Raw genomic sequence first — 11,383 nt, 5'->3', positions numbered from 1 at the left:
GCTCCCTCCTTTCTGCTCCTCTCTCTTTCTTTCTGTCACTCATCTTTTCTGCTTCGTTTACTCTTTTCGAGCCCTCCTCTCCTCCTCCTCATCCCTGGAGAGGAGGAAGAGGAGCGAAGCGGAGCCGATTGGTCAGACCGAGCTCGGCTGGAAGCTGCAAACGTCTGAGGCCATCACAGCATCGTGTCTGTGCAGGTGGAGACGCTGCTGACAACAAGTTTAAATCCTCAGCAGCAGATGGACAAACGTCCCCATCCTGTCAAACCACGGCGTCCTTTCAGTCATGTCACATGATCTTCATCAGCAGATGGAGGTGCTCAGCTGCATGTCTTCTTTACCATATTAACATGTCAGTGATCAGCAGCGAAACCCCACGTGTAGTGTTGGTGTGTGTGACTGAGGCCAAACCATCACCACTGGGAACACTGGGAGCACTGGGCTGGTAACAGACATGTGGTGGCACATGTTGGTTTCTGATTGGTTAAATCTGAGCTAAAAATCGACAGTAACACAACCTGACGCCAGCTCCAGCTCATCATGACACTTTCCCCTGTTTGTGTTTGTTCATCAACCTCAAGATGAGTCGATCCGAGGAGCTGAGGTGATAGAAGACGAAGGTTCCACAAAACAAGAACAACACAACAGAACGTGATCCCGACCTGCTGCTGGTCTGAGGCTGTACGTAGGAGACGGAGGCTCATCAGTAAAAACCTTTTCCAGCATCATGACCCTGACCTCTGATGGACTGGATGTGTTGTCACCTTACAGTGGGTTGTTCCAACGTGGAGGAAGAACTGGACCGACTGGACTACAGCCACTAATCATGAACCTCTGAGAGTCCTCCAACATCAGCACAGGAAGGTAGCCTGGGGGGAGTCAGCTGCAGATTAGACACTTTAATGAGCAAACGTTGTTTTTTCTAATCCCGTCAATGTTCAAACACTGAGTGGCATCTTAAAAGCTGTGTGGAAGAGCGCTCGCTGACACCCCGACAAATGAAACGAGAACCTTGTCTCGTGTTCATTCTGACAGGTTCCCAGCTGGTTTAGCTGTTGATCATTACTCTATGTGATCTACGCACTGAGATTTTATTTTCTGACAAAATAGTTCCGATTGTGTCCTAGTGGAGGTTCACAGGAGTCACAGGAATCTTAGGACGAGGAAACAAGGATAAAGACACACACAAATCAAATGTAAAAACTCTTATGAATCTTGTAAGAGGATCATGATGCAGCAGATTCAGCAGCTCCTCAAAACAAGATTCAGAACTGAATTATGTCCAACGGTAATTGACATAACGTGGCTTAATATGTTCAGTGTGTTGACTGACAGCTGATGGAGTCTTAAAGATCAGTTGGAGTCACCTGCAGGCAGATAAAACCTCCATCCTAATGAAAGGACAGCGCTCACCTGAGACAGGCATCAAAGATGATTTGAATTTACACCACTCACATTCTTCCACGTTCACACAGCAACTTATGCTGAGATTACAGAACAGATTATTACAAATGTAGGACGTGACTCAAGTACGAAACATTTTCAGGTCGGTTTGATCAAAATGTCCTCACAAAGACAGAGAGACACCTCTGGTCCTCTGCTGCCTCCTGGTGGTCACATCGCAGCACTACAGAAAGTTCACATCATTATACTGTACAACGTTAACAACAGCACAGAATCATGGGAGTGTCGCTTTTTACAAATCAGAGTCTAGAGTCCAGAGTCCGGTTAACTCATCACACGTAAAGAAACAAAAGACGCTCCAACAGAGAAATGAGAGAAAGATGTTTATTCCCAAATCAGATCCAGTTTCTTCATCAACTGAAAACCAGTTTATGATTCGCTTCACTAAAACCCTAAAACAGAGCTCTGCTGTGATTGGTGGAAACTATGAGAACTGGTCACATGACTCAAAGACAAACATTGTTATGAAAATGTATTTGTCCGAAAAAACTCGACACTTAAATTTCAGCAGCTTCAAAGTCTCGATTCTTCAGTTCAGGGTCGAGACATCAGAGTCACTTCAGAGTAATAAGCGAAGATTATCATCGACTCGGACACTTAAAGTCTGGAGTTCAGAATGAAGAGAATTTTAAGTCTGGGACACTGAGTTTAAAATCCTGAGTCCCATGTCTCAGGTGTACTGGTCCTAAGGTTCACAGTCTACAGTCAGAAACCCAAAGTGTAAAGTCCAGAGTTTTAAAGTGTGAAGGGTCCAAAGTGTAAGAGAGTCCTGAGTCAAAAGTCCAAGCTCAATAGTCTATAGAGTCTAATGTCCAGTGTCCAAGATCTTAAGGCCAGAATCCAGACACAGTCTAAAGTCCAGAGTTGTATATCCATGGTCCCCAGTCTAGAGTTCAGGATTCCGGATACAATCTAGTCCCAGTGTTCTACAGAGTCCTGGACTGGTTCTGCAGGGTTCTGAAGGTGTACTAGGAGTTCTGGACTCAGTTTTCGAGTCTCTGCGATGAGTCGTTTGATGCCGACCATCCATTGGCTGACCTCGGTCACGTGATCCACCATCAGAGAGCGATGGATGTCATCGGCAGAGTCCCAGTGTCCGGCCTGCAACTCTGAGAGTCAGACAGTTAGACTGGTAATGAGACAATCAATGAGACAATTAGACGGAGCCACAGACAGGTGCTCAGGTCAACAGTTTACCTCGAGCCAGGGTGTCCATACGTTTCTGCACAGGAAGGCTCAGTTTACCTGACCTCCAGCTGTCCTCCAGGAGGCGGAGTCTCTTTGCCACATCATTACACACCTGGTCCTGCAGACAGGTCAGAGGTCACAGTCAGTCAGAGTCTGACTCTGTGTTCCAATGCCTAGACCCTGGACCCTGAACTGTGTAGGTAAGTTTTCATAAATGGATAAGTTAAAACTCCAAAGTCCAGAGTCTAAAGACTAGAATCCAGACTGTTAGAGTTTTAGAGGTCAAGATTTTACATCAAAGTCCACACTTGACTTTAGGCACCAAACAAACACAGTCTAGTTTAGAGATCAGAGTCCTAAGAGTACGGTTTATAGATAAGTTTCTTACATGACTAAGTAAGACATGAGACCTCTATAGTCAAAAATTCAGAATTAGTGTCTTTGCTCATAAGAGGTAACCTAAAGCTGGACCGTCAACACCAGACACGAACCAGTCCATGGACCAGACTTTAGAATCAGTGATTTTACAGTGAGATATAGATGTACCCACTTCTGAAAACAACTAAATACAAACAAGAGTTTATCTAGATCAGACTAGGACTGGAGTCCAAAACTCTGAACCTACTTCAGAATGTAAGTTAGACAAACTTCGCTGACGTTCTTCTTTCACTGTGATACATACAGAACCAGATTTTACAGAACTCAAACTCACCTTAACGGTCTGTCTGCAGGCCGCCAGAGCTTGGCCCAGCACCAAGACCACGCCCTCCACTTCAGGCTCACTTTCTGATCTGCTGCTGTCATCCTCGCTCTGACTTCCCATTGGTCCTTTAGATGGAGGGGGTGTCATGCAGCCAGGTGGAGGACGACCTGTCCAGGGTTCACAGACAGGTTTTGCTAAAACTATAATTTTTTTTTCAAATTTTCTTATGAATCCTGCTGCTTCTACCGCTTCATACCTGTAGGTGGAGGAGGCGGGGCTATGCCACATGGGGGTGGAGCCACAGGGTTGGAAGAGGGCGGGATAGGGGGTGGGGCTCCAGCACCTGAGCACCAATCAGAGAGAAAATGTTTGAGTTGGATTTATTGTATTTAGCTTCATTATGTAGTTTGAGCTCAACAGCGCCTTTGGTCCAGAAACTGGTGGTTCTGATGGACTTTTCCAGAGAATCCGAAACAGACCTGTGGGAAACCTACTAGAGTGACCCTAACTGCTGCAGTAGCTGTGCGGTTCTCTGTGTAGGGTGCAGGTTTTTTTTTTTTTTTAAAACAGAATAGTAGTATCCTGCATCTAAACGATTCACAGCCAAACCACAGAGTGGGACTTGACTACTCAGACGTCGTGAGCTGGTCCTGATGATTACTGGGTTCTTAACCAGTGTTTAGGCTTTGTTACTTAGGGCTGACTAAACTGAACCTTGACTTGACTAGTGATGACCAGCTGAAAATGGAAAGACGTGTGGATCAACTGGACTGGTTAAGGCGTTCCATTAAGTTTGGTATCAGCAGGTACTCGTTATGAAAGGACTTCACTGGGGCATCCAAAATCAAACAGATCTCACTGGTAGCAACTTGTTTTTGGGTGAATGGAGAGTAACTCAGGTTTCTTGTTGGGCCCCAGCTCCTCAGACCAGCATGAACTCGTAAAGACCTTTATTTGATTCTCTTCTTCTTCTCTTTCGGCTTTTCCCATCAGGGGTCGCCACAGCGAATCATCCTTCTCCACCTAACTCTATCATGGGCATCTTCTACCCTAACACTAGCCAACCTCATGTCCTCTGTTATAACATCCATATATCTCCTCCTTGGTCGTCCTCTTGCCCTCCTGCCTGGCAGCTCCATCTCCAACATCCTTCTACCAATATACTCACTATCCCTCCTCTGCACATGTCCAAACCATCTCAGTCTGGCCTCTCTGACTTTGTCGCTAACACAGGCAACGTGAGCCGTCCCTCTGATGTACTCGTTCCTTATTCTGTCTAACCTGGTCACTCCTAAGGAGAACCTCAACATCTTCATCTCTGCTACCTCCATCTCAGCCTCTTGTCTCTGTCTCACTGCTACCGTCTCTAACCCATAGAGCAGAGCTGGTCTCACCACTGTCTTGTACACCTGTCCTTTGAGTCTTGCTGACACTCTTCTGTCACACAACACTCCTGACACTTTCCTCCACCCGCTCCAACCTGCCTGCACTCGCCTCTTCACCTCTTTTCCACACTCTCCATCACACTGAACTGTTGACCCCAAGTACTTAAACTCCTGTACCTTCTTCACCTCAGCCCCCTGTAACCTAACGCTTCTACCTGGATCCCTCTCGTTCAGACACATGTATTCTGTCTTACTACGACTGACCTTCATGCCTCTTCTTTCCAGAGCAAACCTCCACCTCTCCAGCTGTTCCTCTACCTGCTCTCTACTCTCACTGCAGATCACAATGTCATCCGCAAACATCATTGTCCAGGGAGATTCCTGTCTGACCTCATCTGTCAGCCTGTCCATCAGCATAGCAAACAAGAAGGGACTCAAAGCTGATCCTTGGTGTAGTCCCACCTCCACCTTGAACTCCTCTGTCTGACCTACAGCACATCTCACCACCGTCATACTTCTCTCATACATGTCCTGAACTAGTCTGACGTACTTCTCTGCCACTCCCGACGACCTCATACAGTACCACAGCTCCTCCCTCGGCACCCTGTCATACGCCTTCTCTAAATCTACAAAGACACAATGCAGCTCCTTCTGTCCATCTCTGTACTTTTCCATCAACATTCTCAAAGCAAAAATGGCATCAGTGGTGCTCTTACGGGGCATGAAACCATACTGCTGCTCACAAATCTCCACCTTCTTCCTAAGCCTGGCTTCCACTACTCTTTCCCACAGCTTCATTGTGTGGCTCATCAACTTTATTCCTCTGTAGTTGCTGCAGTTCTGCATGTCACCCTTGTTCTTAAAGATCGGAACCAGAACGCTTCTCCTCCATTCCTCAGGCATCTTCTCACTCTCTAGAATCCTATTGAACAAACTGGTTAGAAGCTCCACTGCTGTCTCTCCTAAGCACTTCCACACCTCCACAGGTATGTCATCAGGACCAACACCCTTTCCACTCTTCATCCTTTTCAGGGCCTTCCTAACCTCATCCTTTCCAATCTCTTCTATTTCCTGCTCCACAACATCAACATCTTCCTCTCTTCTTTCCCTGTCATTTTCCTCATTCATCAGATCCTCAAAATACTCCTTCCATCTTTTCTGCACACTCTCCTGGGTTGTTAGTACCTTTCCATCTCTGTCCTTAATCACCCTTACCTGTTGCACATCCTTCCCATCTCTATCTCTCTGGCTAGCCTGTACAAGTCCTTCTCTCCTTCCTTTGTGTCTAACCTGTCATACAGCTCATCGTAAGCTTTCTGTTTGGCCTTTGCCACCTCCCTCTTCACTCTACGCTGCGCTTCCTTGTACTCCTGTCTACTTTCCTCAGTCCTTTCTACATCCCACTTCCTTCTAGCTAACTTCTTCCTCTGGACGCATTCCTGTACTTCCTCATTCCACCACCAAGTGTCTTTACCTTCTTTCCTCTTTCCAGATGACACACCTAGCACCTTCCTACCTGTTTCCCTGATAACGTCTGCTGTTGTTTCCCAGTCATCTGGAAGCTCATCCTGACCACCAAGAACCTGTCTCAACTTCTGCCTGAATTCCTCACAAGTTTCTTCATTCTTTAGCTTCCACCACTTGGTCTTCTTCTCTGACTTCCCTCTTTTCTTCTTCCTGACCTCCAAAGTCATCTTGCACACCACCATGCGGTGCTGTCTGGCTACACTCTCTCCTACCACCACTTTGCAGTCACTAACCTCTCTCAAATGACCTCGTCTACATAGGATGTAGTCCACCTGCGTACTCCTACCTCCACTTCTGTATGTCACTCTATGTTCCTCTCGCTTCTGGAAGTAAGTGTTGACTACAGCCATTTCCATCCTCTTAGCAAAGTCCACCACCATATGTCCTTCCAGATTCCTTTCCTTCACACCAAACCTGCCCATCACCTCCTCATCACCTCTGTTGCCCTCACCAACATGCCCATTGAAGTCTGCTCCAACAACAACTCTCTCTCCTCTGGGGATACTCTCTATGACCTCATCAAACTCACTCCAGAATCTCTCCTTCTCTTCTAACTCACAGCCAACCTGTGGAGCATACCCACTGACTACATTCATCATCACCCCTTCAATTTCTAGCTTTATGCTCATCACCCTGTCTGAGACTCTTTTCACCTCTAGAACATTGTTCACAAACTCCCCCTTCAAGATCACTCCTACCCCGTTTCTCTTCCTATCAACACCATGGTAGAACAGTTTGTATCCTCCTCCAATACTACGTGCCTTGTTGCCCTTCCACCTTGTCTCCTGCACACACAGAACATCTACCTTTCTTCTCTCCATCATGTCTGCCAGCTCTCTGCCTTTCCCTGTCATTGTGCCAACGTTAAGAGTCCCTATTCTCAAATCTATGTTCCTGCCTTTCCCCTTCTCTCTCTGACCACGAACCCTTCTGCCTCCCCTCTTTCTTCGACCAACAGTAGTCAAATTTCCACCGGCACCCTGTAGGTTAACAGCATCGGTGGCGGTCGTTGTTAACCCGGGCCTCGACCGATCCGGTATGAAAGTCTTGTGAATGATTCGCATGGTTATTTTGGCAATTTTTACGCCGGATGCCCTTCCTGACGCAACCCTCTCTATTTATCCGGGCTTGGGACCGGCACAGAAGTCACTGGCTTGCAACCCCTATGGCTAGATTCTTTATTTGATTCTCTAGCCTCGTCTAAATAAAAGTCCCACCCAGGAATACAGAGACAGGTAAAGAGAAAACACTAAAGTATCAGAGATTGAACCAGATGACGCTCCGGCCCAAGTTTGAATTCAATTCAATTCAATTCAATTCAATTCAATTCAATTCAATTCAATTCAATTCAATTTGTATAGCGCCAAATCACAACAGAAGTTATCTCAAGGCTTTTACAGTGTAAGGTTTAAGATCTTACAGAGTATAATTATAGAAAAAACCCAACAATCCCATTTGAGCAAGCTTTAGGCAACAGTGGAGAGGAAAAAACTCCCTTTAGAGGAAGAAACCTCCAGCAGAACCAGGCTCATAGTGGGCGGCCATCTGCCTCGACCGGTTGGGGTGAGTGGAAAGAGAAGCGAGAAAAGAACAGCAGGCAATAAAGACGACAACAACAAGCAGCAAGAACATTGGGCAGGTGAACTGGATTCTGGAGATATACAGCTCCAGGCGTTTGCAATCAGCAATACTGCAGGCAACCGTATCACCTGAGTTTTCTTACCTGAGGAAGGAGGAACCGCTCTCTTGTTCAGGGGGTTCCTCTGCTGCCCTCGGGCCATCTGAAGGCCGTACGAGAACTGAGGGGGGTCGTTCCAGCCCCGCTCCTGGTTACCTACATCGCACCCACAGCACCCAACAAACTGGTTAACAAGGTAAAGGGGTAGTTCAACATTTTGTCAGAAAGTCAAAAATCATCAAACTGTCTTATTTCAATATTGATGTGTTTTCGATTGGTCCATAAAATCATTACTTCACCACATACACATACACAAACTGCTATAGTTTAATCAGGGACTGAACACATAGTTCACTCTTCAGTCCAGTGTGCCATCTAGTTACAGAGAGTCTGGCCTCAAGTAATACTGTAAGAAATCTCGGAGTTATCTTTGATCAGGATATCTCTTTCACTTCATACATCAAAGAAATCTCTAGAACTGCCTTTTTTCACCTGAGAAACATTAAAGTTAAAATTAGGAGCATCCTGTCCCAAAGTGATGCTGAAAAACTAGTCTATGCATTTGTTACTTCCAGACTGGACTATTGTAATTCATTATTAATAGGATGTCACAATAACTCATTAAAAAGCCTCCAGTTAATCCAAAATGCTGCAGTTCTGACTGGGCTTAGTAAGAGAGATCATATTTCTCCAACGTTAGCTTCTCTCCATTGGCTCCCTGTAAAATCCAGAATTGAATTTAAAATTCTTCTCCTTACATATAAATCACTTAATAATCAGGCTCCATCTTATCTTAAAGACCTCATAGCTCCATATTTTCCCAGCAGAACGTTCTCAGGCTGCAGGTTTACTTGAGGTTCCTAGAGTTTCCAAATGTAGAATGAAAGGCAGAGCCTTTAGCTACCAAGCCCCTCTCCTGTGGAACCAGCTCCCAGTTCAGGTTCGGGAGGCAGACACCCTCTCTACATTTAAGACTAGACTTAAAACTTTCCTTTTTTATAAAGCTTATAGTTAGAGATGGATCAGGTGACTCTGAACCATCTCTTAGTTATGCTGATATAGCTTAGTCTGCTGGGGGACCTCTACTGATAAACTGAGCTCCTCTCCTCTCTCCTTTCTCCTGTATCAATGCAAATGCCACCATTTCATGTCATTAACTTTGTGTCTTCTCTCTCTTTTAGTTGTGTTTCCTCCTCTCTGTCTCCCTCTCTCTGTCCTTTTCTGCAGGTATCCTCGGCCTGGAGCTGTACATCTCCAGAATCCAGTTCACCTGCCCAATGTCCTTGCTGCTTGTTGTTGTCTTTATTGCCTGCTGTTCTTTTCTCTCTTCTCTTCCCACTCACCCCAACCGGTCGAGGCAGATGGCCGCCCACTATGAGCCTGGTTCTGCTGGAGGTTTCTTCCTCTAAAGGGAGTTTTTTCCTCTCCACTGTTGCCTAAAGCTTGCTCAAATGGGATTGTTGGTTTTCTCTATAATTTTTTGTATAAATATTCTCTGTAAGGTCTTAAACCTTACACTGTAAAGTGCCTTGAGATAACTTCTGTTGTAAATTGGCGCTATACAAATAAAATTGAATTGAATTGAAGGTAAGTCCAACCAAACTCCATTCAAATTTAGCAACTTTTTATCCGTGAAAACATGATGAAACATTTATGAATCCACTGGTTCTGCAACTAAACACTGAATTAACTAAATCCAAAAACCTCTGTGTTACTTGTTAGTAAAATCACCTGGCATCAGATGTTAATTACATTTTTTACAGACACATAATATCTACTAAACTGAAAACTTAATTGATTAGTCTTGTTATTAATTTGTGGTTAATGATTTATGGGCCGAAATATGGATTACCACCAAATAAACCACAACTGCTATAACCTATACGTATATATTGTGTAATCTTAACACAGACGATTAGAAGAACACTAAATTACTTTATTTCTTAATGATATTCGTTGATCCGTTTTGTCACTGCGACTAAACTGTCAATTCGGGATTAAAACAGCTGAATTACCGCACTGATACCTCCTCTTTCAGCAGAGAAACTCATCTAAGATTTCATTAGTACTATCAGAAGTTTAGATTTACTCTCTTCAACCCTGTCAGGAGTTTAGTAGTGGAGTCGTTCTCACCCGGTTTGATGTACTTGTCCTCCATGTTGGACAACAACAGCTTCTTCTTCTGTCCGGGGGAAAGTAAGCTAACGGCTAACCCAAAGAGCTAAAACAACATAAGGACTAAGGTTTAAAAGCTCATTCAATTAAACCGACATAAAAGGTTCTTCTGTGGACATAAAGTTGTTATGTTTACTTTAAATGAGCTGAATCCGTGTTAAGTACATTTTACTAAAGGAGCTTTAAATAAACGTCCGCTCAGAATTTCACAATAAGAGCAGCTCAACGGAACGTATAATTATGGATTTGTGCTTTTATTTATTTTTTCTTTGCGTATTGTAATATTTAATACACCTATATTTAATCAATTATTTATAAATTCCAAAGTAATGTAAAGTCTAATACTGTAAATATAATTTATATTTTTGCGTGTGAAAAGTAAAAGACAAGTACCTCAGATTTCTTCTTCTATCAGGACTTCAGTTGGTTTAGTTTTATATCTCCTACAACCAAAACGTGTTTAGTTAGCATTTTTGGTAAGAGTGATACCAACACAAATATAGTCAAAGTATAATCAAATCCAATCAGTAATTTGTTGATGACCATTGTTGCACGTTATCTTTAACGATTACCGGAAACATAAGGCTTTTACTTTGTAGGAAAACTCGTCGGACTTCCTGTAACGCTCTATAACTTTACGTGCTCCTGACGTCCAAACACTTCCGGGACACGTGGCCACGGTGTCATACCTTCTCTGAGTTTTTTGATGACGTCATCCTGCTTTTTATCTCGAGAACTGACGCTGCTGGTTTCTAATCATTTTATTTATTCTAATATTTAATACAACAGAAAAAAGGACAAAACATTTTCCATCATTAGAATTTCTGCACATTTACTTCACACAACCTTCATACACGTAGTAAAGACAATAATACCACATGACAACTGAACGGCAGAACTCTGCTCTCTGAGAGAAAATTCATTCACTCATTTAAAAAAGTTTTCTCATTTTTGGCAGCTAATATGTTTTTTTTACAGACTGAACTGTACAACGTATATATATTTTATACATAAACCCTGCAGTTTCCTATTCTGAGCAAAGATTCCAGTCAGAGGAAGTCAGTAAACAGACTGACATAGGGATGCTAGTTATTGTAGTTTTTATTGTATTTAGACAGATTTGTAGAGGAAAGGGCCTATTCACTCACCGTCCACTTTATTAGGTACACACAGCTGAAGATTTGTCTATTGTTTTATTAAAAAAAAAAAAAAAAAAAAAATAATAATAATATATATATATATATATATATATTATTTATTTATTTA

General features: G+C 43.6%; 1 protein-coding gene across 1 annotated transcript; it reads right to left on the bottom strand.

Moving 5' to 3' along the window:
* Window positions 1-1,771: 1,771 nt before the first annotated feature.
* sra1 (steroid receptor RNA activator 1) lies at window positions 1,772-10,303 on the bottom strand. The gene is made up of 6 exons (XM_026357059.1): window positions 10,076-10,303; window positions 7,988-8,098; window positions 3,609-3,695; window positions 3,362-3,519; window positions 2,659-2,767; window positions 1,772-2,570 (listed from the first exon to the last, which is right to left on the bottom strand). Exons 1-6 carry the CDS (start codon window positions 10,098-10,100, stop codon window positions 2,374-2,376), a joined length of 687 nt encoding a protein of 228 aa, XP_026212844.1. The 5' UTR covers window positions 10,101-10,303; the 3' UTR covers window positions 1,772-2,373.
* Window positions 10,304-11,383: the final 1,080 nt, after the last annotated feature.

Source organism: Anabas testudineus, chromosome 10 (genome assembly GCF_900324465.2).
Source record: "Anabas testudineus chromosome 10, fAnaTes1.2, whole genome shotgun sequence".
Classification (NCBI taxonomy): domain Eukaryota; kingdom Metazoa; phylum Chordata; class Actinopteri; order Anabantiformes; family Anabantidae; genus Anabas; species Anabas testudineus.
The sequence above is the reverse complement of the archived record's forward strand: the minus strand, read 5'-3'. Positions and strand labels throughout refer to the sequence as shown.